This window comes from Streptopelia decaocto (genome assembly GCF_964273445.1).
Source record: "Streptopelia decaocto genome assembly, chromosome: 1".
NCBI classification, from domain to species: Eukaryota; Metazoa; Chordata; class Aves; order Columbiformes; family Columbidae; genus Streptopelia; species Streptopelia decaocto.
Genome location: NC_138663.1, coordinates 203,978,615 through 204,005,499, shown reverse-complemented (window position 1 = coordinate 204,005,499; position 26,885 = coordinate 203,978,615). Strand labels below are relative to the sequence as shown.

The 26,885-nt window shown below is 46.2% G+C and overlaps 1 protein-coding gene across 3 annotated transcripts in view; it reads left to right on the top strand.

Moving 5' to 3' along the window:
* RAB30 (RAB30, member RAS oncogene family) overlaps positions 1-26,885 on the top strand; it is a 55,011-nt gene that overhangs the window by 17,609 nt on the left and 10,517 nt on the right. The window contains exons 1-4 of one of the 3 annotated variants that reach the window (XM_082043545.1): positions 7,667-7,683; positions 19,883-19,983; positions 21,508-21,591; positions 26,121-26,304. In XM_082043545.1, the coding sequence (XP_081899671.1) occupies positions 19,891-19,983; positions 21,508-21,591; positions 26,121-26,304 (361 nt within the window). In that variant the 5' untranslated portion in view covers positions 7,667-7,683; positions 19,883-19,890. Of the gene's footprint in view, positions 1-7,666; positions 7,684-17,708; positions 17,741-19,882; positions 19,984-21,507; positions 21,592-26,120; positions 26,305-26,885 lie in introns of those variants that run through there. The other 2 variants (XM_082043546.1, XM_082043544.1) reach the window with 2 other exon arrangements.

Genomic DNA, 26,885 nt, shown 5'->3' with positions numbered 1-26,885 from the left:
CAATACTCAAACCTGTCCCCTTGTATTGCATCACAAATGAGGTACTTGACACTTAATTTTCCCTGATTGTCTTGGGTTGTTTGGTGTTTTTGACAGTGAACTGAAAGCCTATTTGTGACTTACCAATGCGCGTTTTATTACAGCGGCTGTGTTAGCTGTGGTTGTAGTGGCTGTGGGGTGGGCACTGAGATTTGCACTCAAACTCGATTTGTGTTCAGTGTTTGAATTTAGGTTCCCAGATCCAACTCACAGTCTCATGAGAATACACGTCTCCTTTGCGATTTTAGAAACAGAGTGTTCGCTAACTTTTGGCAGAAATAACCCTGAAGCTTTTGAGTTTGTCCCTGTAGGTAGCTGGCAGGTGTCTTTGCAGGGTTAGGAATAGCTTTCTTTCCAGTTTGTTCTTTCCATCGTCCCCTCTGGGCTGCATTTCTCCTGCTCCTGTTTTGCTGTGCTGGGCACGGCTGCTCCTCTCTGCAGTGCTGCTGCCTGGAATCGTGCCTTGGTGCTCCCGCAGCATCTGCATAGACATCTTTATTCCAGATTCATCCCATATCCTTCTGTGTTTCCTGTTTCCCCCGTATTTTCACCCTTTAACTTTTATTTCTTCCTTTACAAGCCTAAAACAAAATTGCTTCACGTTTTCTTTCCACCACTTTTTTTCCTTTAAAGGTCACTTCCAACCCAAACTATTCTACGATTCCATGATTCTGCGATTTTTACAGCTATAACGTGTTTCCTTTCACCATCATCTGTAGCAATTCAGGGTAATGCCAGCTAAGCAAATACCTCAGTCCAGATGAAGCCAGTTTCGGAAGTCTTGTTACCCTGAGTGGATTCTTTACCACCACAGCAGCTTCTCTTTTGCTTTTTATTGTACATGTATCCAGTTCAAGTTGGCTCAATTTAAGTTCTTCTGCATGTGACTATTGCAGAGATGCTGAGGAGCTTATGCTAAAAGGGAACAGTAGCGCGCATTAGCAGTGAAGATTTCTCTTCCCTTGGAGAGAAACTAAATAGATTGGAGACCAGAGGAATTTGAAAAGGTGGTCCAAAGCTGGAATTTGCTTGTTCTTGCTGGAGTTAGCTCGCTGTGGTAAAATTACGCAAGTTGTTGCAAACCCTCTGTTTTCAGAGAGAAAACCAGTGACTTTGTACATCCGCTTGTGGAGTTAAATCTTAATGCTTCTACAAAAGCTCCTTGCACAGAGCTTGGCAGGATAGGGGGTTTGGTCTTGCAGTGCCACTTCAGGGCAATGCGTATAATGACTGTCACACGGGGAAGAATAACATCCAGAATACCATGTAGGACCTGTCTTGCGAGCTGTTATCAGCAGAACCAAAAAGTCTACCTATATTCTGACATCTAGTCCTTATCTTTACCTTTTTTCCCCCCTGCTGGGAGGATAAGAATGCACGCACACAAAAATCATGTTTATTTTCTGACTTGTGGTACAGTCCTGAATATCCCACTGCTGATTTCAGTCATATGTAGTACAGAAATACCTACAGAAAGGACTAGAAATAAATATAGAACTTCTAGAGAAGTCTGTTCTTTGCTTTAAATGGGCTCTCTTAGGCATGAAATCTGTTTGTAAGTAACGCCAATTTGCTGTGCAATAGGAGCCAGTGTTCATGCATTGCTTTATATTATATTTGATGGGGCAGTAAAGCTGCACTTGCGTTTGGAGTAAATGGCAAAATGAAACACGAAGCGGGAAATCCGCATTTTACTAGATGAAAATGCGTCATGTTGAGTTTTGAATTGCAAGCAGTGTTACGGGGTAGACCACCCGTTTTGTTAAAGCACAAATGGTGGCAATCTAAATAATTTTGTGTAAAACTGGGGAACTACAGGGAATGAACAAATGTGAGATATTCCATATCCCCATAAGCACAGTCTGTGTCATGCCATCTCCAAGCCATACCCTAAAGAAAGAGTGTCAAACCCAGTATGTATTTAAGACACTCATAACATGGTCTTTCTGTAGCCAAAATTCTTATTTCAGGACTGTGTGTCAAGATGTTGAACACCCGAGTGTAACTAGCTGGCATTAGCCTCAGGACAAAGTCTCCTAGTCAGGATGAAAAACATTTGCTCTGTCACATCCCTGCAACTTAAAGGATTAAAACTGCGTGATGTCCAACAGTGTCAGCCCGCTCTGGTGTAACACCTTGAAGAGAATTATCTTGCACAGTTTTTATTTTCTTTCTGTTTTCCTTTTCTTTCTCAGACTGTGTTCTGATTCCCATTTGGTCTGTGCTTTCTCCCTTGCCCATCCCTCCCTGCATCCACCTGCATGCACAGAAACCCAGAAATGCTCTGGACCCCAAAGTGCTGGAGGGCTGAGTGTGCAAGTCAGCAGCCCTTGCAGGGGAGAGATGCTGAGGGGTCGGTGGGCTGTGGGGAACTTTGGCTGGAGTCCTGCATGGAGACATCCTGTTTTCTGTGCTTTTGTCTTATTATCTGGATGAAAGTGCTGAGTCTTCTTGTCTCCTGGGTTGTGATTGCGTTTTCAGTAACTTCAGCAGCTTCAACATTTCAGTTCTGGAGTTTGGGAATGGTTAACATATGAGGCTTGTGATACAGTTCACAGTGTTTGTGCTGAAAAGTTGTTTGGAAATCAATTTATCTCATGCTCAATACAAAGTGACCTGCTTTTGGTCTGTGCAGGCTGTAAATGAGAAGGTGGGTGTCTTCACCCATAGTCCTGCAGGCACAGTCTGGCCAGGGAGGAGGATGGTGCTGAATCTTCTCCTTTCTGCCTCATATCCAAAAAATAAAGGATCCAAACAAGTTATGCTTGTTATACCCTTTATCAGCCTTTAGCTGATTTGCATGGGTACCCCTGATAGTGGCTCAGCTTTGTGGATGAAGTCTGGGGAGGAGCACGGTCTGGTTTGGTTTGTGGTGCAATGTAGGTTCTGCAGCACAAATGTGCGCTGATGCCCGTGACTTCAGTCGGATACGGCCCTCAGTGTGCGTACATAGCCAGCATTGGAGCGAAATGGTCTGGTTTCAGTACACAGCTGCCTTTTGGGGAATATAAAGGAAGGAGCTTGTGGTTTTCATTAGAGAAGGGGCTGCTTTCCAGCCAGCCACATGTGTGTGGTTGTGCAACTTCTGGTCCCCCTGGTGCAGTCATGGCAGATGGAGGTGGCAGAAAAAAATGAACCCAGAGAGGAGCATTGCTTACAACATTCTGTGATAAACATTATTCTTTAGGGTCCTGTTGTTCCTTCTGGACAAAAGGCCTTGTGTTGGAATCTGGGAATGAAGAGAAGGATTTGCAGGAGGGGAAGGGTTGCAGACAAAACCCACCAAATAAGACCTGGTGGTGAAATGAGTGATGGAAATCTGTCGTATGGATATCCTCAACTTCCCAGGCTTCTAGCAGGCAAAAACAAAAGGCAGCGTGGCTGGAAGGAACTGGCTCTATGGGGACCTGCTCCTGAAGTTGCAGCCAAATCATCTCCCACCTATATTCAGAAAATCTATAAGGTGTGTGGTTCTGGTTGTGCAGGCAATGTGCAAGGTGTTTTGGATCACAGAGCCATAGAATAGTTTGGGTTGGAAGGGCCCTTCAAAGCTCCTCCAGTGCCACTCCTGCCATGAGCAGGGACATCTTCACCCAGATCAGGTTGCTCAGAGCCCCGTCCAGCCTGGCCTGGGATGTCTCCAGGGATGGGGCATCCACCACCTCTCTGGGCAACCTGGGACAGGGTTTCACCACCCTCAGTGTAAAAAATTTCTTCTTCATGTCTGGCCTGGATCTCCCCTCCTTTAGTTTAAAACCATCACCCCTTGTGCTGTCACAACAGGCCCTGCTACAAAGTCCATCCCCATGTTTCTTACAGGCCCCTTTTAAGCACTGAAAGGCCACAATAAGGTCTCCCTGGAGCTTCTCTTCTCCAGGCTGAACAACCCCAACTCTCTCAGCCTGTCCTCCCAGCAGAGCTGTTCCAGCCTCTGATCATTTCTGTGGCTCCTCTGGATCGCGTTTATGGGAGCAAATGCTGGGGTGTCTTTGCTGCTGTTACCTGTCTGGCAGATTGAAGCTCACACAAAGACCTGTGGTTTTCAGCCTGCTTTGAGAACGCAGGAAGGAACTCCTGTTAGCAGACATGTGGCAAGAAGCACCATGGTGATGCTGCATTTGTAGCAGGGGAGGGGACTGGTGCCGCTGCCAGGGTCCCCAGGCTGTGCCCGCAGCCCCCGGGAGCCGGTGGCAGAGCCTGGAGCTGAGACCCCCTCCAGCTATTGGAGTTCGGGCTCCCTTTGGCAGGCAAGAAGTCAACACATCTAAAAGCACATGATTCTCATTACCCGCGCCTGGATGTCTGCTGGGGCTGAATTGCCTGGATCCCTCAGAGTCGCTCAGTAAGAAACAGCAAACATTTTCCCTGAGAAGGAGCAGCTGTTTATATATAGTGTGCAGTGGGTTCACCAGCGATTGTTAGGAAAACATTCCTTTCTAGTCATTGAAAAAAAAGGCATTTTTGTTGTTGTCTTTCCTCTAAAACACACAAATCAGGGAGTCCGGGATTTTCATTTGCCATGACAACCAGTGAAACTGCTGAGCCATGTGATTTCTCTATGATTAAATCTTTTTTTTTTTTAGAGGCCATGTTGCTACCAGAGTTGGGAAACATCAGGTGTTATTTGTTTTTCTCATGTAGATTTGGCAGGATTTAATTTGCATGTTTGCTTGGGAGCTCTGGAGAGCTGGGGGATATTGATATTTTCATGATCTATGGTAAGAATGGTGTCTTAGTTGAGAACTACTGTATTGTACTGAAGTATCTCTTTTTTCTGTTTTGGTGGTGGTTGTTTTGTTTTCCCCTTTGAGACTGTGCGATTACTGAGGGGTCCTGGCTCCCACAGGATGAAAACCATCAGTGCTGCTGAACAGTGATGAGGTTCAGAGCCTTGGAGATGTTGGTTTACACAGGATACAAATGGCTTGGAGGCTTTATGAGGCAATAAATCTTTTCCTATTCTTACACCAGGGTAAGGTTTTGCAAAGGCAGGAAGGGTGATCGCCGTGACTCTTGATGCCTGGTCCATGTGAGGAGTCCCGTTGGCTTCGAGTCTGAGCACTTCACAAGAACTGAAAGCCTGGGGGTGTTGTTACTGGCAGCAAAGCTTGAGCGCCAGCATTTATCCTCTCTTTTAAAAATTGCTATCTTCTGCTCAGGAATTTCCCCAGGGTGCCAAATATAGATCCAACACACACACATACACAAAAACCCAGCAAACCCAAGCCCAAGAGCTGCTCTGTTGCTAAGGAATAAAAATAAATGGTCACAAACATGGTGCTGACGTGCCAAGTTGTGTCCCCATGACCATGCGGCAGCGAGTGTGAAGGTCCCTCGCTGGGCGGTGACAGCGCTGCCCAGGCTGCACACGTCATGGTGGCATCAGTGCGTTCAGAGGACCGAATACTGTTTAAGTCATCCAAGGGAAATGATTTTCTGCTTCCTGAAACTAGTCCCAAAGAGGTCAAAACCTTATTAGGCTGCTGCCAGGAGATCAGTAGTAGTATTATTTTTATGTAGTATTATATATAACACAGTGATGTCTATAATGGAAAAGCCCGGAGGGGTCATATTTGTGGTGGGAATATATTTTTGAGCAGAAGTACCAGCTTTGGGAGATCTTGGCTATGTCATAGGACTGTTGAGTATTGGCAACATCAAAAGAATGAATGTTGGTGCAGCAGAAGCTGCGGTTGTGCCTTCACCTTCTCTCCAAATGCAAATCTCTATCTGCAAATCTCTGCAATAATTTATTAACCTGTGTGGCTGGAGATGGGGAACAGCTGAGCTGGGAGCAGAGGTGAGCAGAGGTGAAGATGTGATTTATCTGGGCTGGAGAAATGCTGTGACCAACGCGATCTTTTAATGTCTGTGTGCATGCACAGGCGGCGTTTGGTTTTGTGGGCCTTGCCTGCTTTAGTTCTCAAGGTACCACTTGCTGCATCAGCTCTAAATAATAAATCTAAAAGTCCCTGCTGCTGGAACGCAGTTTTTAAATTATGTTTTCGGATTTCAGGCTTTTAGGTAAGCTGTTTGAGTAATGTCCCTGCAGTGGTAGGAGACCTAGAACAGAAAGCTTCCACTATAGAGCTGCTTTTTTGCTTTTTGGGATTTTGGGTTCAAATTTAACCCATACAGTCTCTTGAATGGCAGCTGGCCCAAAGCTGAAATGAGGTTTTAACGGCAGATAGCAGCCCATGATCTGTAACCGTATTTTTGCAGTGATTTAGAAAAAATGAAAAGTACTGTAACCACCTGCAAGTAATAAGGGGAACTGAAAACCAGCTACGTGTTAGTGCGTGAAGTAAAATTTAACTAGAATATGAATATTGTTCCTTATTCTATGAGAAGACCTGTGATATCCTTATAAAAATCTTACTTAGGAGCCACGATAAGAAATTACCGTTAGAGACATACGAGTTATATGAAATATACTTTTTTACTAAAATGAAATTATGGGAGTAGGGCTGTAAAAATCTAATTCTACTATCACACCCCCAAATTCTTTTCCCGCCCGGCCTGGGTCCCTCTTGCAGCAGGCAGGGTGCTGGGTGCAGGCAGGGCTGGGACCCTTCCCTTTGGAGGCAGCAGGGCTCACATCAGCTTAAACCAGCCCTGGAGCTACATCCAAGTCTCTATTCTTTCCACTTTCTTCCCCCTCTGAACAGTTTGTTTTTGTGAAACATCTGCTTTTCTGGCAGACGCTTGCAGTTAAATCTGTATCATAGTGTTTCTTTGCAGAAATGCAAAGAATATTCCCCATCAGCTCAGCCACTTGCCAGATGGGTTGGAGGATCCCAGCTGAGGGGTTTCCATCAAATAAGAGCATTTTTAGAGAGGAAAACTTTTTAGAAGGGACAGTGCTAGTACTGGTGGTGCAGTTTTGTTATGAAACACAAGCATATGTGCTTGGATGCATGAGCATGTGTGATGTTACAGCTATAATGCGCTTCCCATCTGGAAATAAGAGGAGGTGATGAACTGGGGAGCACTGGGGCAATAATGAGCCTAGGACCAGCCTAGACCCATCACCCCAAACTTGACCTTAGTGGCAGAGGGGGCCCTCTGATTTTGAGCCTGACTTTTGAGGAAGCGGGGACCTGGGAGATGAGCCTCCCTGAGCTGCCCTCATCTTCTCCAGCATCTTCATCTCCTTCCCTCTAAGGATTTAAATGCTATTGTGTTGCCTCTGCCATCTTAACAGGAGCCTGTAACACTTAACTCTGTTTTATTTCCCCATCACTTCAAGTTCCAAAAAGCTATCATTTCTGGTGGAGAAACCTTCCTTTAAAATGCATAATAGAGGCAGAATTCTTTCCTAAATACCAAAGCGCCGTTGCAAATTGCCACCTTTCATATTGTGGTGGCACAGGGGTGTGATGCACAGCTCCCATGTGGCTGATGTTGCACGTGTGGTTGAGATAAAGGGGCCTCCAGCTGCAACACAGGATCGTTTATTTATTTCCTCATTTAAGTAAAAAAAACCAAACAAACCCTTTTCCCTTAGCAGTCCCACTTTGCAGTAGCAGGCTGTGCTATTGAAATAGAAGACACTGAAGGTTTTGCCTGGGGATGTCAGGCTCCCTCTCGAGTCACCAGGAAGATGCTGCCCCACAAAATCCAGGTGCAAATGACTGATTGAAGGTGAGTTACCTGCACTGTGCGATTAGTGGCCCTAATAATTTTGTGGTCCTTCCTGGAGAAAGCTTCTTCAAGCAGTTGTCTTGGAAGGCTCCTTCACTGCGCTTCAGGCTGCAACATAAAATGCATGAGAGGTGCTAGTTAGGGATCAAGATTGTCTCACTGAAACCTTGTCTATCCTAATGCTTCAGAGATTTATTTTATTTTTCCCCAGCTCCTGCAGTGCAGGTGTAGTTCTTAAACTGTAGTGTCTTGGTTTTTGCAGTTTTAGCTTTGATCTTGCAAGCGCACGTAGCTGTAGCGGGAGTGCGTGCGTCTCCTCTTTGGAGATCTGGTGATACGGGGTGCAGACTGAATCTGGTATGGAGGAGTGGTAGGTCCTGTGTCTGCTTCTCAGAGGCTGTAGCTGTCTGGATATTAGTAAAATCAACTCAGTGGATGTTGAAATAGCTTGTCAGGAACAGTGTGCAAAACACTGTGGTGTGTTTGTTTTATGGTGAGGTGGTGAGACACTGGGACAGGTTTCCCAGAGAAGTTGTGGATGCTGCGTCACTGGAGATGTTCAAGGGGAGGCTGGACTGAGGCTCTGAACAACCTGATCTGGTTGAGATGCTCCTGCCCATGGGAGGGTGGTTGGACTATACGATCTTTAAAAGGTCCCTTCTAACCCAAACCAGTCTAGAGTTTTTATCTGGTTTATTATCTGTTCCCTTTACTGCTGGTATTGCTAATTTATTGTTGTATTTTGGGAAAGTTACCTGTTAAGTCTGATATATCTGTCATAAGCCATAGAGCAAAGAGCCAAAAATGTTTTTGTTTTGTTTTTGTGGATCCTGTTGCCTGTCCTGAGCAAAGAGCAAACTCTCATCTTAATATAGCAGTTAGTTTTCAGCTTTCAGATTGCTACTGCAGGATGTTTCTGTTGCGCTGGCCCAGTACCAGAGCATCGCACTCGGTGCTGTTGACCCCGCAGACCAAGCCACAGGGTACCAAGCACAGCCCTCCGGACACTGATCTCAGCCATGTAAAAGTGAGATTAGATGAGGCTTAATTAATTGTTACTTCTACTGGGTTTAATGGAGAAGTGATGTAAATCCCAGTTAATCACAAAGCTAACTTGAGCAGAAATCAAGAGGTGGAAATACCTGCTTATTTTCTTAATTAAAAAGTGTTCTTACAAAACAAAGCCTTGTTAGAGAAAAATTTTAGTTTGTTCATACCACAGTTTCTGGCATAATCAAAACAATATGGTTAACAGCAGTGAGACATGTCATTGTAGTTTAAGCTCAAATAAAAATTTCTTGGACATGGTTTTATAAGCCAAACTGTCTAATGTACATATTCATATTTCACAATAAATTTATGGGACTAATGTCATTGGTTAATGACATACTTACAATACTTCTGTATTTGCAACCTCACTTGAGTCATGGTGTTCTTGTAAATATTTTATTGAAATCCTTTAGTTGTGACAGCTTTTCTGGTATCTTGTCAAAAACATTGGTGTCAAGCTGTCTCATCTTGCAAGTGTTTTATCAGAGCCTTGTCACCCAGTGTCAAAACATCTCCACGTATGACTGATGCCACCCAAACCCATGCTAGCCCAGTAAACTTAATGCATTAAGAGATTTCTTTGCCTCTTACCTGCTTGTTGCACACATACCTTTTTTCTGCAGTGAGGATGAGCCATTCCTCCTCCAGCTTTGCCTCTCTGCTTGTAGTGCTGCTGTCCCCAAAACCCTCACCCAGGAGACACCTGAGGTTCTGCCTGATCCTGCACCTGATTTCTAAAGGCAAAGCGGTTCTCACCTGAGATGCTGATGGGTTTCCCCATTTCAGGGGGTCAGGTCTAGGTGCAGAAGCTTTATTTCTTGTTGTAGGGAGCTATGCTTAGGAAGCTTTCTGGACTTTTCAATGCAAGGCATGTTCCAGTTAATGCTTGGCTGTAGTTTAGAAAAAAAAAATCATTTTGTGTTGTTTTCCTTTGGGAAGAAGCTGTTGTTTTTCAGTGGATAAACCAGCATTTTTGGCTGGATTTCTGGCAATGCAGTTTTCCACACTTGGAAGTCAGCCTGTCTGCTGTGCTGGCCGAGTCTTTAACTGCTTCCATGCAAAAATGTGTTGCTGCATAGCGCACAGCTTGGTGGTCCCAGATTTGCTCTAACGTGGCCAACACCAACAGGCTGTTGTTTTGAGCATGCATTATTGCTTCTCCATGTCCTGCCATGTCTTGGAAGACAATTATAAAAGCATGTATTAGGGTGGCAGTGACTTCTTTGCAGTCAGAACCCAGCTTCTGCCAGTAAATGGAGTGTGGGGCTGTTCTCCTGCTTGGAAATGAAAGTCACTTGGTTTGTTCAGCCTGGAGGAGACTGAGGGGAGAGCTCATGGCGGCTACAGCTTCCTCACAAGGGGAGGAGGAGGGGCAGGGCTGAGCTCTTCCCTCTGGTGACCAGTGACAGGACCCGAGGAAATGGCAGGAAGATGTGCCAGAGGAGGTTTAGGTTGGACATGAGGAAAAGGTTCTTCACCCAGAGGGTGCTGGACACTGGAACAGGCTCCCCAGGGAGGTGTCACGGCCCCAAGCCTGACAGTGTTCAAGAAGAGACTGGACAACATCCTCAGACACACGGTGTGAACTGTGGGGTTGTCCTGTGCAGGGTCAGGAGTTGGACTCGATGATCCTTGTGGGTCCCTTCCGACTTGGAGTGTTCTGTGATTCTAAGGAAGCAGTTTTCCTGGGGTGGTGTGTATCCTGGGCCTGCTGCTTCTTGTGTGTAGTTTGGTCAGCCGCTACTGTAGCATTATGGATGTACATGTCAGCACTTTTTTTTTTTTAATCCTAAAGAAATTAATTTACTATCTGTTATTTTGCAAGTGCTCTGTGTGTGTATCTCATTTGTCCTAAGTAACGCAGAAATCGGATTAGTTCGTTTATCTGTGTGAGGAGAATCATCATTGCTTAACAGTTCAATCCTCAAATACATTTGATGGACTATAACTTGCTGTCTGCATGTGATATTTTGCACTTCCCTGGGTGTTCCCAACACCAAAGTGTGTTACAAATGTCATTGACTCTCCCCCTCCTTCCAGAAGGTGGGAAAGTTGAATGAGGACACTGGACCACAGAAGCTGTGACTTTCATGGCCTCTCCTGAAGAGCCTTTGGTAGCTCTGAGATCCTCAAGGATGTGTCCAACCCAAACACCACCCATCATTCCCCCATACAGCAAAAAATGATTAATGATGTGTGTTAATGCTGTTTTTGACACCAGAAATAGCAAAGCTCCCCAGAAGACTTCACCTGTCTGTGGACAGCATGGACACAAAGCCTTTTCACCATTGTGGGATACCAGGAGCATGTGAAGATCCAAAGATCACTCCTAAATATGAGATCTGCAACCTCCAGCATTATGCAAACCAGGCAGATGGAGAGGACAGTCTGCAATAGGTTATCTCTGGAGGTGAAGAGAGCTGGTGTCTGGATGCAGGTCCTCTCATGTTGGGCATAGACACCACAGTTGTGGATCCCACTGCCCTGAGCTCCTTCTGCCTGGTAAAGCAGAGCTGCTGCTCCAGCCTCTTCTTTGGGATGGTGTTGGTGCTGGATTTACCTGCTTGTTTTATGGTGAAACACCTGTAATTGCATGTCAGTGGGTTCCTCTGTAGCACTTTCTTGCATAAGCTCCTGCAGGCCAAGTGACGTATGAACCGTGGTCAGATCAAAGTAGTCTGGAAAGGTGCAAATTGTCTGTGGTGGCAAAAGAAGTAAAGGGAAGGGCTGTGTGCTCTGTGCAGTCATTGATGCAAAACCTCTCAACATTGGCTTTTCTGTATTTTATAGAAATTTCTTGGCGAGATGAAACATACATGTGGTATATGAGAACTTGCACCTACTCAGCTTGCTTGATTTCTCTAGCAGAAATAGTCTGAGCAAAGGGTTGAGGAGCAGGAAACTCTCCAAATCAAATTTTTGGGTAGGACTGAGGTTTTAATAATATACTGCTTTTTTCCAGATACTTTTAAAAAATGTATCTAGACTTTTGAATGACTGGCAACAGGTCAGCCAGTGCTGGTGGGGCTGCTGTGCACAGGGAAGCCCAACACCTCCCTGCACTGTGTGTGTAGTTGCTTGATGCCTCCTGAAAGTGTTGGGTGGACTTACTGAACCTGAATTTGTCGGTGGTAGTGTGAGCACACTGAAAACCCAATGCACCATGGAGGTGTGTGTGGGGGATAAAAGCTGCTGTGTTTCTGCCTGGGGAACCACACCTAGAGATGTGGTGTTTCTGCTCTCGGGACCTTCTCCCTTCACATAAGGGACCATCCTCTGATGGATGAAGAGGCACGTGGAGGTTGCCAGTGCCCAGGCAACTGGATATTGCTCACCTGGAATGGCAAGTGTGATGGGAGGAGATGGGAAATGCTGGGCTTTGCAGTCCTGGGAGCCTGCAATAAATCTTTCTCCCTTGAATTTGGGAAAGACATACCTGGAGTTTTAATTTCACACCAAGCTGAGAGGGTGGAACCTGTGTGCTTGTGGCTTTGACACCAGCAGCACAGAGGCCTGGGTGATACAGGCTTTTGGGGGGATAAAGTGTCTCTTTTCCAGTGTGAATGGAAGAGAAATTAAACCTTGTGAGAGGAGTGAGGAAGAGTGAGCAAGGGAGCAGAAGGAGATCCAGGCTGCTTGTTTGCAGAAGGGCATGAGCTGGACTGAGTGCAGGAGTCCGCTTGGGTTGGCATTTGCTTTGGAAATGAAAATATTTTATCCTGAGTTACGTAATGCAGCAGCACGTCCAGACCTGAGTTCCCTGCAATTTTCTGGCCCACAAGGAATAATTTTTCGCTTGAAATATTAGCCTTAGCTTTGAATTTCCTGGCTCATATGGCATGTGCAATCAGTGCAATAGCTGTATACATAACTGCTGCTGTTTGAACTTAAGATGTTTGGGTAAATTTGTTTTTGTTTATAGATGTTGGATGATGATGAACAGAAAATACTTGTTCATTAAGAACTGTATAAATACACCAAAACCCACCCTGACCTACTGGTTAGATCCAGCAGGTGGAAGAGGCTGCAGATCCTTCTCTGTGTCTAATTGAAGCAGTTGGTTGTGAGGATTTGAGGTGGGATAGAGCTGAGGTGCAAATTATCAGCATTGCTGGCTTAATATATTTTCAGTCTTTATCCCTGAAGTGGAGGAGCCTTTGCAGCTGTGCGTAGTTCTTTTACCCAGTTCTTTGCTGAGTAAAAAAACGTCAGGATGGCTGGACCCAAAAGGTTGTGGTGACTCAAGTTAAATCCAGTTGGCAGCCAGTCACAAGTGATGTCCCCAGGGCTCAGTATTGGGGCCAGTTCTGTTTAATCTCTCTATCAATGACCTGGACAAGGGAATTGAGTGCACCTTTAGTAAGTTTGCAGATGACACCAAGATGGGTGGGAGTGTTGCTCTACTGGAGGATAGGAAGGCCATACAGAGGGATCTGGACCGGCTGGATCATTGGGCTGAGACCAATTGTATGAGGTTCAACAAGACCAAGTGCTGGGTCCTGCACTTGGGTCACAACAACCCCAGGCAGCACTACAGGCTGGGGAAGAGTGGCTGGAAAGTGCCTGGAGGAAAAGGACCTGGGGGTGTTGATGGACTGTGGCTGAACATGAGGCAGTGTGTGCCCAGTTGGCCAGAAAGACCAACAGCATCCTGGCTTGTATCAGGAACAGCGTGGCCGGAAGGACCAGGGCAGTGACCGTCCCCCTGTACTGGGCACTGGTGAGGCCAAACCTCAAATCCTGTGTTCAGTTTTGGGTCCCTCATGACAAGAAAGACCTTGAGGTGCTGGAGCGAGTTCAGAGAAGGGAACGGAGCTGGTGAGGGGTCTGGAGCACAAGTGTGATGAGAGCGGCTGAGGGTCCTGGGGCTGTTCAGCCTGGAGAACTGGAGGCTGAGGGGAGACCTTATCACTGTCTGCAACTGCCTGAAAGGAGGTTGTAGCATGGAGGGGATTGGTCTCTTCTCCCAAGTACAAGCAACAGGACATGAGGAGATGGCCTCAAGTTGCACCAGGGGAGGTTTAAATTGGATGTTAGGAAAAATTTCTTCACAGAAAGAGTTGTAAAGCATTGGAACAGGCTGCCCAGGGCAGTGGTGGAGTCACCATCTCTGGAGGGGTTTAAAAGACACCTAGATGTGGTGCTTAGAGATGTGGTTTAGTGGTAGACTTCACAGTGTTAGTTTAATGTTTGGACTTGATGATCTTAAAGGTCTTTTCCAACCTGAATGATTCTATGCTTCTATAGTCATGCTTGGGTCTGCATCACCTGGGTGCACTAAGTCTGCTCTGACTGACCTGTTCTGATTTGGGGACAAGGGTCCTCTAACCACAGCTCATGAGCAGGACGTGCCCAGAAAGCCTTCAGATCCTTCAGGCTACCAGAAATGAAAAGCCGTGAGTGAGAGTGGTGGGGAGAGAAGGTGATGCCACTATGTGCCATGCGCTCCCTGCTCTGGTTGTCACCTGCCCCTGAAGAGATTTGAACGGCTTCTCAGCAAGTCCTCTGCCTCTAAATCAGAAGAAGACTGAGGTACCTCTGAGGTTTAGAAAAAGCAGGTTATTTCTGTTTTGTCCTTCTAAAATGAAGGCGTCAAAACATTCTTTTAGACATGAAAGGTTTTTGACTTCAGAAGAAGTCTGTCCATTGTGTTTTCTGAACACGTTATCTTGTGATCTTCAGGGAGGATAAAAGACGGGCACAGGTTGGCGCACCTTGTGGTTGACTGAGGAATACTCGCTCTTTTGAAGTATCCTACTCCCCTTTTGGCTCCATGAGCCAAAACAATTGGGGCAAAATCATCTTTGTAGAGCCTGCTCTGGTTGTACCTAGAGGTGGAAAGTCATTCTTCAAGCAAAGGAACTGAGAGAGAAGTGCATTCAGCTAAAAACCTCACTGTTGTTTGCCTGTCGTTTTGTGCAAGGACTGGTGCTGGTGTAAAAGCTGATGAGGGACAGGCTTGAAACAGTGGTTTCATCCATTTGAGGGAGAACTTGATCAGTCCGAAGTCATTAATGTCTCCCAGCTAGTATTTGAACCTTGGCATTGCATTTCTTCTGCTTAGTTGGCACTCAAAGAGGCTGACCATGGTGTGGGAGAGCAGGTCAGAGATGAGGAGGAGCCCTCTGTGCCTGTCCAAACCAATGGGTGAAAAAACACTGCAAAAAGAAGATAAAATATTGGTTCAGATGGTGATAAATTCTGTCAAATAAACCTAGGTGCATCAGGGAAAACTAAGGTGAATGGAGCAAATGCAGGGAGAGGACATTATTTTGGGGAATAAACTAAAACATACCTGGGAAATGTATTCCCTAGAGCATGTATTTACTGTGGATAAACTCCTGGCTTTGTGGCATGTGGTGACCTGGGGAAGCAGGTGGGATTGTGTCTTTCTCCTCCATCATCTGTGCTTCTGTCCCACATCTACAGGCAGCGAAGAGCCCATGGCAGGGTGAAATAGGGGACCAAGTCCTGCTGGCAACGCTATGGGAGAATTTCTAGCAATCAAGACACTGGGAGAAGTGGGAGAGACTGGTGTGTGTCCGCCTTTGCTGCAGCTCTTGCTGTATGGGGAAGGCAGCCCATGGCTCCTATACCTAATTTTTCAGGTGTCTCCATGTGAGCTGGAGCTTGTTTGTATGAGCTTCAGAGGGGGGAAAGGAAGGGTGAAAACCACTGGCCCTTGTGTTTTTGTGTTGGGTGGACTTTGCCAATCTTTTGGTTGAATTGGATTTAATAATTGAAAAATACCAAAAGCATTGTCTTGCCCAAGTGAAGAAAACCACCTAAGCCTGAAATGCCTCCTGCTGTCCTTCAGCTGCATTCCTGCTGAGGGACCACCTCTCTGGCTGGTTGCTGCATTCAATTCACCCCTCTTGGCTTCTTGTTCCTACCTGAGGTGACCATGCGTGGGACTGTGTGATGGAGCAGAGCTGAGCATCGACCCAAACAAAATAAAACCCTGCAAAATTTTACATTTTACAATGAGGGTGGTGAAACCCTGTCCCAGGTTGGCCAGAGAGGTGGTGGATGCCCCATCCCTGGAGACATCCCAGGCCAGGCTGGACGGGGCTCTGAGCAACCTGATCTGGGTGAAGATGTCCCTGCTCGTGGCAGGAGTGGCACTGGATGAGCTTTGAAGGTCCCTTCCAACCCAAACTACTCTATGATTCTATGAAAACTGATCATCTGCGAGGCTGGTGGGAACAGCCCAGAGGAGTCATGAGCTGCCAGGGCTGGATGGGATGGGAGCTGTATAAACTGCCTCTTGCAAAAACAGCTGTGAAACCCAATTTTCTGCCCTGCTGCCACCCTCGGGCTCTGCTCCTGTTTGATCTCATGACAGGGCATGTCTCTGTGCTGTAGCCAGCCCTGTTCGTGATTTAAACAAACGTGGCGAGGTGTAGCTGAGGTGTGGACAAGCATCCCGTCCCCTGCCCTTGCTGCAGGGTCTGGTCTCTGCCAAAGGGTGGGACAGACAGCTGCAGCCCTGGTGCCTTCAACCACTGCAGGAGGATGCAAGGCAGAGCCCTGGCCTGCAAACACAAGAAATCGGGGAAAAAAGAAAAAACAACCAAACAAAAAACCACCAAACCTCAAAACCAACAATGTTGCACTCTGATTTTTTTTTTTTTTTTTTGAAGGCATGTAATTCAAAGTGCGATGTATTGCTGAGATGCACATTCCCTGACGGTGGCGAGCGGGGCAGAGATTGAGACACGTCTCCGCGGGGAGAGGGAGGGTTGCGTGAGCCTGAGTCAGCAGCAAAGGTCACTTGGCCAAAAGGTTTGGCTTGCAGGAGGAGATTTCGTAATGGTAAATGATGCAATGTTTCTGTGTTCAGTGCTGACGGTGCGGTAGGTTAGTGTGTGTGTGCATGCCAGAGGGAGAAACACCGATGTTTTGGTGAACAGTTGAATGACAGGGCAGTGATGGTCAAGCTCACCTGCCCACCTCCCAAGTTACTTCTCTCTTCCTTGCTGCTCTGCCTGTTGCTTTCTCCCCTCCTCTAGCCACTCTTCTTGTGTCTTTTCAGTTCTGGCATTTAATCTCGTTCTTGCATTGTTTGTTTTTGGTCTTTTGTTTATGGCCTTGGCTCTTCCAGTTCCCATTTGGGGTCATTATCACATATGATTAGTGTTGTAGCCTAATGAAGGGGATCAGACGTAACTCCAGGGTATGTCTGAGCCACTTAGTGTTTCTGAGCTCAAAGATCTACAGAGGAAGTTTATTTTTAAGCTTCCTGAGAAGATAAATTGGAACATTGGATTGTGTAGGGTACAAGTAATAGAACTGAAATCCCTCTGGGGGGAGCAGTGTCCTCTGGGATTTGAAGCATCCCAGGGATAATTATCCAGTGCTGAGTAAGTCTTCTTAGTCTTAAAATAGCTTTTAGTAGACGATCATGTTTTCTTTCACACTGGCTGGTGTGAAAGCTTGAAACCATGTATTAGCATTTAGCCTCGTTTGTAAGAGCTCTGTCAACATATTCGTAATACCCTTGTTGTTATCCAGTCCACTCTAGGAAAACTAGACGTGGAAATATGAAACAATAGCACAAAATAACAACACCAGGAAATAGAAAAGGGCATTTTTAGAGGCTGCTTTTTAAGGTCCTGTTCTTTCATGTGATAAGAGAGAGGAGGGAGCTGTGAGGTCTGGTGACAAGGGCTGCAGCTGCTGCAGTTTGGTGGCGCTTTGCAGGGACTGTAGCTGCAGCTCAGCAAAGCAGCAGCAGCACGAGTGCCGCGCTGTGTCACTGGCCCAGGTGAAGTGACACGTCTGTGTAGTGACTCAGCTGTGTCCCTGCTAAGCATCTGCTGACATAATGCAGATCATTAGTCACTAATTGATGTGGTTACCCTTTTTTTAGGCTGCTTGAAAAGGCCAAGGATCATATGGAGCTGAATCAGTCTTTCACCTCTTTTGCCTTCAGGTCTACCAGGATCTCTGTGGTACTTGGAGAGCCATTTTGGTGGGACCTGTGTCACACCCCAGACTACTTCCTGTAAAGAGATTTTTAGACCTGTACAGTATTGCCATGAACCGTATGTTGACCTGAAGAAAGTGGGAAGAGCAACAGTAACTCCAAAGTGTCAGAAAATATTTAACATTCAAACTTGTTTTCACAAGGACCAAAAGACGTGCCATATTCAAATACAAAGCCTCTTGTCATCAGCAATTGTGACCACTTTAGAATGAACCAGGTCATTGCATGCTGAAGCAACACTGTTGGTCAAGAAACCAGTTTCTGGCGTAGCGCTATTTGTAGTTACTTTTGCTTTCTCTGAGAGACTGCAAATAATAAGATGTAGACATTAACACCTCGTGAACACATTTGACTTTCCATTTAGCTATAGCTTTATTCAGCATGACTGTAGATAAGGGTAGCAGCAAACAATCACTGGAGCTTAAAGAACATTTTAAATCTAAGTACCAAGGCCTCATATTTGTTCTGAAACTGTTTTATTTTCAGGGAATACTGTTTAATTTAATTGTTTTAACGGTTTAATTATTGCAGTCTAATCTTTACTCTCAGGCTGTTTGACTATAAGCCCATCCATCACAGCTGTATAGTGGGGCCCCCTGGTGTGCAGCCACAGGGGGGTGGCAACGAACCGTCCCGAGGAAGGACCTTTGGATGCAGTGAGAGAGGACACTGCCTTTGGGCTGAGTGTGAGAAGCTTGTTTCTCACATGCTGCATTTAATTCCTTCATTGGCTCTCTAAAAGCCCTCTAAGCAACCTGGGGGGTTTACTGAAGATAGAAATTTCATAATATTCCCCTCCTCGCTCCCCCCATCTCCTACACTTCCCATGTTTGGCTCTGTCTCGTCCTCCAGTGCCTTATCTCTAGGTGCTGGTGGGTTAGGTACCAACACTCAGGTATCACCTTGCCTGGTTTCTCAACTCATGGCTTGTCAGTCTGTCTCCTTACCTCTTGTGCCATTACCCCCGACAAGTCTTGAGGACAGGTCTTTGGTGGTACGTATAATACCTGGATCCTCCTGGACGCAGCTGAGTTTGGACACTGCCCTTCTGCTCCCTTGTCTATGGGTTTTTCTGTCTGCCTAAAATCTCCAAGTCTCTTCTTCCTGTTGTTGCTTTTCTCGAAGATTGCAGACCCCTTCTCTGGTTGTGGTGTTGGTGGCACCCTTGGGTGCACTGGAGATGCAGGTGTGGGTACTTGTCCCTTATGCCTTGCTCAGCCACAGCAAACTCTATATTTATCTGTTCTGTCTTCCCCCTACTTCAAGTGGCCTAAGGAAGCCCTGTAAGTCCTCATCCCTGTATGCAACCCTGCACACCTCCTGTGACATTGTTGAGACATCAGTGCCTGCATCCTGCCAAGCAGGTTGGATATGGTGGGGGGGATGTGTGCTGGGTTCCCTCCCAGGCTTGTCTGTTTTCACTTCCCATTTGAGCTTTACTTCAAGCAAGCTATCCTCACAAAACTAAAGAAAATTATTGTAGTAGTAATATTCCTAATAGTATCTATTATTTTTTAGTATATTTTTAAGAATTCTTTTTTAATGTATTTCACTCCAACGGTTGCTCCTCTCCGCACTAAGATTTTAGCAAATGAGCTTATTCCATCTTTAAAGCAAATGCTGCTGCTTTTATTTTAAAATTATTTTTATTTCCCTGTCTGTTTGGCCCTCATGTGTGGCCCAGCTGTGCTCTGTGGGTACCCAGCACCCACCTGGAGGAGCTCATGGGGGGTTTCTGGGTATTGCCCCAACAGCAATAAATTATGTGATGCCCTCAGACAATGTGGCAGAGTCTACCTTGTCGTTTGGAGCTGACACATTTAGAAGGTAAACTAACATTTGAGGAAGTTTGGGAAATGGTGGCTCAGGCTTGTGGAGTGTTGCTTGGAACCCTGAGAACCAGCATCTCTGATTCACAGGCAGTCAGGTGAGGCAGCATGAAAGCTGAAACGTGGCTGAGGTTTCACAGCAGCTGATGCTGAACTACGTGGATGCTCCAGCTTGGAGCAGGAAGGGCTCTTCTCCCTTATCTGAGGAGCCACGTGTGTTCCAGGAGACCTTTGTTCTGAATATTTGGAGGAATAAAGTTCAGCAGGAATAAGAAGGCATTTCCCCACCACTTTGGTTCACGTTGCGTTGTGCTCTCTGTCTCTCTTGCAGCTGCGTAAATGAGTATGGAAGATTATGACTTCCTCTTCAAAATTGTTTTAATTGGCAACGCTGGTGTGGGGAAGACCTGCTTAGTCCGTCGCTTCACTCAGGTAAGGTTGGCCACCTCTGGGACATGGGATGTTGGGGTGGGGACAGCACTGGGACAGGAGCGTGTAGCTGTGCACCAAGGGCTCCGTTGGCATTGCAGCTCTAAAATAATTTGTTGTCCACATTCTTCATGTATGCATCACCTATAGTAACACACCAGCACAAGCAGCATCTCTGTGTCTAGTGCTGCACTGAGCCCTGTTGGGGAATCTTGTGTTGGAGAAGGCTCATCCCTCTCCGAAGACAGAAAGTCCCCTCTGAAAGCCACTGGGACAACTCCTCCTAATTTGGAGGTGCTCTGGACCAGTTATAAGGACCAGCACATCTTCTGGTGTGCTCCCATGTGCCACTTTCTCTACTTTCTCCCCATCCCTTGCTGCACAAAGCTTTGTTATTCGCCTCTAATTAAATAATCAGGGTCCTGGTCTGTCTGGCCAGTTAAACACTAGACCTTTTTTATGGCAGAGTAACAGGGATAGGACCATGCTTCTGTGATCTGGGGCAAGAGAAGGCTTTGCGTGATACACCTTAAAACACAAGTTATAGGTTTTTTTGTTGCACTCTCCACTAGGAGTTGTCAGTAATTTTCCTCTTAGCATTAATATTAGTTTTAAAGTTGTGGTGATGTTAAACACTCTCCAAGTGCATGTCACTCCCAAAGTCAACTCCAAAGGGTTAACTGCAGAAATGTCTGGCCACTTCTGCTCCTTGTGCTTTGACAGTGCAGCTGCAGTAGGGAATGGATGTGCCTCAAAATCAGCATAACTTTGTAGACCTAAACACCAGAAATCAAAAAGCGCTTTTATTATTTGTTTGTTTGCTGTTGCTCCTTTCCAATGGTTCTGCAATCAAATATCACCAGAATCATCGAATCTTTTCAGTTGGAAGAGACCCTCAGGATCATCAAGTCCAACCATAACCTAACTCTAGCACTAAACCCTGTCCCTAACAACCATCATGTCAGCCCTTGCCATTGCTGTGGCACCAGTAGTGGCTGGCTCAGTGCTTTGCTCCCAAAGTGCTGTGCAGGGGTCTGCCCCTGGTGCTGGGAGCTGCCAGAAATGCCTTTCCATGCCGTGGTGTGTGGTGGAAGGGAGAGGGAAGGTGTGAGGTTGCAGGAGCAAAGGCATCTCATGCCACATGGGTGCTCCCACCTCTTCCAAGGGGTCAGGAAGTAGGATGGAGGGTCCCCATCTGCCCTTTCCCTGCCTCTTCCAGCTGCACAGAAGCAGTATGGCTTTTCCTCCTCTATTTTTCCCTGTATGCATCCTCCTTTTCTCCAGTTTTCCCACTTCTCAAGTCAATGACATGCTACATGACTAGGAATGTGTAGGCACGGAAGCACCGTGGTGTTGAATTATGGTAACCTTTATGCTAGGGAAATGTAACATTTTCCTCTCTAAATATGATGGAAATGTGTCTGGGGAAGGAGACAAGGCAGAAAAAGTTTTGGGGATGGAAAAGGGTGAGGGTGGGCACTCAGACAGCCACAGCAATTTACTTAACAAAACTCTGTTTTCTTTCAGGGGCTTTTCCCACCAGGTCAAGGAGCCACAATTGGGGTTGACTTCATGATTAAAACTGTGGAGATCAATGGTGAAAAAGTAAAGGTAGGAGCCTGATGGTTTTCAATATAAGCTTGTGGGACAGTACTGTAGCTGTTTCTCGCTGGAAGGCATGTGGGGAAGGACAGGGCTATATGGCAATGCTGGGGCTAATGATCTTTGCACCCCTCTTTACGATTACCAGCACAATCATAACAGTGAACCTACTCTAAGGAAGAAAATGGAGAGGGGAGAACTTGCAAAACTCTATCCTTGCCTAGGAGATGCTGAGATTATGCCTGGCTGTGGTTGAGGAGGTGCAAAGAGATGCTTCAGTGCAACCTCCACTTACAGTGTTTCTGATAAACTGAAATCTGTCGTGTTCCCACTGGGACATGCTTAGTGAAGGTCTTCTCCTGTCAGCTCCTGAGATGGCCAGTGGAGGAGAACAGGCTTCTGGACTTGTGCGGTTCTGCACAACGGAGGCTTACCTTCCACTTCTGCCGAGTTGAGGATTTGGGAGAAGGTGAGATGATGACAACACCAATGCTTTGATCAAGTGAGAAGTGCAATATCCACTCTTTCACTCTCCAAAACAGGGTGGTTGCAACCAAACTACTGCTGGGAAACTGTCCATGTCCTGTTCTAACTCCCACACTGAGCCTGAGCATCACTTGGCAGAGCTACTTTGCCTGGGTCTCAAAATGCACCAGGAACCATTCTCGTGCTTTGATGGGATCCATGGTTGGGTTCCAGTGCCTGGAAACATTGGATGCCATTGCTTTGTTCATTAGTAGAGATTTTGCTAGAGCTACTGTGGTGCTCAAGGGGTGAGAGAAGAGTATGGTTATCTGAACCTCTAATGTCAAAGTGTCTTGGGTCCCTGTGCTGCTCCTGGAATTGCACTGCCTGTATTAAATCCATGTGCATCAAGGTTAAAACTGGGGTTGTTTCCCCTTGCTGCCTTCATCAAACCTACTGGTGAGCAAATGGGAGAGTGGCAGCAGCTGGATGTGACATTGAGACCCATTTTTAAGCTTGAGCTGGGATGTGGACTTGTGCAGATATTCAACCCTGTTTTATTTGGTTTTGTTGTTGGTTTTTGTTTGGTTGTTGTTTTGTTTGTTTGTTTGTTTTTTACCTGTAATTGAGGGGTTTTTTTGAGAATAAAAACAGACGGTGTGTTCCTCAGTTTAGGACAGACTTTAAAAGCCTCCCTGCTGCGTGGGGAGCTGTACAAACCTATGGCAGGTGATGGTCCTTGACCAGAAGACCTTCCAGCTTAAGCAGGTGGAGGTGAAGAAGTGTAAATATCTTCCTGTGATAAAGAACGAGTTAATATTCAGCACACCGCTGTGCAAGTGGGACAGAGCAGCGGGGGCAGTGCAGTGAGGATCACGTGTAGCCCCAGTGGTGCCAGGGCTCAGTCAGTGGTTGTGATGCTCATTAGCAGGCATCTGGTGTATCGGGGTTTGCTGGGACACGGATGCTGCTTGTCCAGGCTCCTCAGACAGCAGAGGTGCAGCTTTCTGCCAAAACCAGCACCAGTGGAGCAGCTCAGAGGATCTAAGCCGGTAGATGGCTTGAATTCCACCCTCAGTGCAGTACTCATTATTTTTTTTTTCCTTATGTACCTGGCTTAAACCAGCTGTCTTGAGATTGTCCTGGTCAATGGAGAGAGAAAAGCAATCTCAAGGAAGATCAATCCCATTCAATTCAGACACCTCTCCTTTCCAAGCATCTGGTTCCCTGTCAAGTACAGATGGAGCCTTAAGAACATCGCTTATCTCTGATGTCTGTTTCTTGGACAGGTGAACTCACCCTAAGGATTTCTCTGCACTTGACTTGTTGCTCCCATGACATAATCCTGTTTTAAGACTAGCCTGGACTGAGGATGCAAACTCCTTAGGAGAAAGCTGGGAGCAGTTGTGCCAACATGGGCTATCTCAGGGGCAAGGATGGTTCAGAGAAGCTCTACAAGCTAAATTCAAACTTGTCACAGTGTGGTAAACCCCTGCAAACATCTGATAAATGCATAAGTGTCCACCAAAGCAACATTCTTTCTTAATCACCTTGGGGCTGTCTTGTGTTTCACAGAGCCTTAGCAAGTGGTAGGTGGTACACCAGCCATATTTCACGTAGCAAATAATGAGCTGTTAAATCAAAGTCCCTCTCCTGACCCCACCAGGGGAGTAAATTGGAGTTGCCAGAGCTCAGCTACAATGACCAACCTTGGGAGGAAGCTTAGCATGATATATTTGGGTATTTGAATGAGCCTTCTGCAGTCTGAAAGGCAAACATTTCTTTCAGGGAGTGATCTTGCAGCTGAAACTTTCTGAGTAAGCAGTGCTAGTGAGAATAAACATTTAATGAGTGAGAAAAGCAGGAATGACTCAGAGCACAGAGCAATAAAAATGACATCTCAGTCGAACGAGGCTGTTCTCTGACTGCTGGCTCATTTCACGGTGCCCAAGCCCTGACTCGGCTCCTGTGCCGGGCAGCATCTCCTGCCCATCCGCTGGGATCCAGGAGGAGAGAGCAGAGCTGCTTACTGAAAAGGTTTGCAGATTTGAAAAGAAATGATAGATTTCTGGGGAAAAATACTTTCCAGCTTTCAAAACTGCATTTGGAAGTCAGTGGAGAAGGGACTTGCTAGCATGAAAAAGCTGTGTGTGAGCCGTATCGGAGATGGGCAGCAATTAAAGCTTACTGAGAGATGAGCTGAGACAGCACTGTGCAAGTTGAGGGGTCTTTTGGTCTGCCTGGCCTTTCCTAGTAAAACCAAAAATGTGTACAACGCATGTGCTAAGAGGCTACACAAATTCAAGCCAAGTAGACATGGATTTTCAGGCTAATCAAAGCTAAACATCCTCAGTGCTGCAAACAGAGGGCTGTGCTATATGGACCTGTGATCCTGTTGCACTTGGTGGGAATGTTCATATGCATAAAGCTAAATGTATGTGCAAATGTTGGGAGAGCGGGAAGCATCAGCTGGCTCCAAGAAAATAAACATCTAGGTTTTCTGTTGGCTGAGTCAGGCACTGTGCTTTGGTTCCTCTGAAAAAAAAAAAGTGATACAAGTAAAATGGTTGCTGTAAAATATTTTATTTGGCGGAGGTAATCAGTGGGCTGAAGCGTGAGATGTGCATTTTGTGTGCAGGCAGAGTTTATCTGTGGTGGTGAGGCCAGGGGCTCTTCCCTGCCTTCCCAGCTCGCAGGTGGACTCATGGCTGAAACCAGTTAGAAAACAACTGAGCAACAACAAAATTATCTGTATTTTTCCATCTGCCGGAGTTTGGAGGCTGGTTTGTTTTAATGGGGACCCATTTGTTATCTGAATTTCACATGTAAGTGATTTCACTGCTGGTTTTGTATGTCAGTTAACTGCAGGTGCCAGCTTCACTCATTTAAATGCAACTGTGCCAAGAGATTAAGCACAAAGGTGCCCAAGAGCTGCGAGCCAGCCACAAAGTACTTTCTCTGCAAAAATGTACTCTTTCAAAATCATAACCCACATCTGAAAGCTGCTACTGGGAGCTCTCATTTCAAACTAACACATTTATTATGAGTAGCTGGCATAGTTTGACTTTGGAACTGGGCAAGAATAAGATTTTCTCTGTTACAGGATGCTGAATGTGTGGAAAAAATCTCAAATACTTTACCTTTTTCTTTCCAACATACACAGGATTCTGTCTGAAAATCAACCTTTCACATATTTAATTCCAGGGAGGGGTGCTTTAAAAAACGAAAAGTTGAAGCGGAGAAGTAATCTTTTATGCTGAAATGGTTTAATTTTGGATGTTTGTTTCTTTGCCTTTTTGAAGAACTGAGATTTTGATGACCCACCAAAAACTATCAGATGCTCAAATCATAAAAACAGTGTAAGTTTTGTATTTATTGGGAGAAGTGTGTTGTCTGCCTGGACCCGAAGGGCTGGAAAACACCCCTGACCTCTTTGGTATAGCTAAGGACACGTCAACCAGTTTGACATGTCGGGATGGCAGGCAGTGAGCAACTGGGCGAGATGGATGAAGTTGTAGAGAAAAACATGTTGGAGCCCTTGGGTCAGCCTTCAGCTGAGCTCCTTGCTCAGTCCCATGGTTTCCACCCACCAGTGCATCATCTCAGGATAACTATAGCTTTGGAAGCGAGAGGAGAGGCTTTCTCATTGCTTCTTGGGATGGATGATGCTGTTGGTTGGACTTCAGGGGCAGGAAAAGTGACTTTCTCCCTCCAGCTCTTGCATTGTAACTCCAGGCCAGCAGCTCTGTCCACATCAGAGGGAGATGGTAGAAGCCACATGAAAGCCCATAGACGTGCAGCTTGCAGGGGCCGTGGGCTGCGGCGCCAGCTGACTTTGTGCCTTGCATTTCAATCCACAAGTGCAGGAATGGAAACAAAAAAGGCTGGGAGAGGGGAAGCCAAAGGGGACAAAAGCTATTTGCTTTCCTAGCATTGGTTTTACCCTGAAGGGTTTTTTTCAGGTCAAAACTGTGCTGGTAGGAAAAAGTTAATATATATATATATATATATATATATATATATTTTTTTTTTTTTTTTTTTCCTTTTACCACCCTTTGTTGTTACACCAAAAGCTGCAGATTTGGGACACGGCAGGACAAGAGCGATTCCGGTCCATCACACAGAGTTATTATCGCAGCGCTAACGCGTTAATCTTGACGTACGACATCACCTGTGAAGAATCCTTCCGGTGTCTCCCCGAGTGGCTGCGGGAAATCGAGCAGTATGCCAGCAATAAAGTCATTACTGTGCTAGTGGGTAAGTGACAGTGGTCCCTGGTGGGGTGGCGTGACGAGGGGGTGAGCTCTGCGTGTCGAGGGGTTGGCGGCAGATGGAGGTGTCATCAGGGGGACGACGTGGCGTCTCTGTGAACTGGTGGGGCAGGATGCTCAAACTGGTGTGGGGGATCTTGTTCGCAACCAGTTTTAACTGCGAGTGGGCACAGGATACAGCTGGCGACTTACACCCAGCGCTCGGACCATTCCTTCTGCAAGTATCCCCAAGATGCTGATGTTCAGGACATCACAGCTGCTTCTTGAAGCGTGGTCCTGTCTCGGGTCTAAGGTTACTGAATGAGGAGGTGGATCTTTTCACCAGTTGGTCACATGTGGAACTAAAGCATTGATGGTGCAGCTACCAACTGAGCTAAAAACAGAGCAGTGTCCCTCATGACTCCCAACCCGGATCTCTACAAATACAGGGTGTTTCAAAAGGATGGACCCAATTTCAAAGCAGCATGATTTCAAATTGGGTCCAAATTTTTGAAACACCCTGTATACGAGGATCTGCTGAAGCTGGTGATGCCTGCAGGTTGCTGATTTGGGCGGTTTGGAGCATCT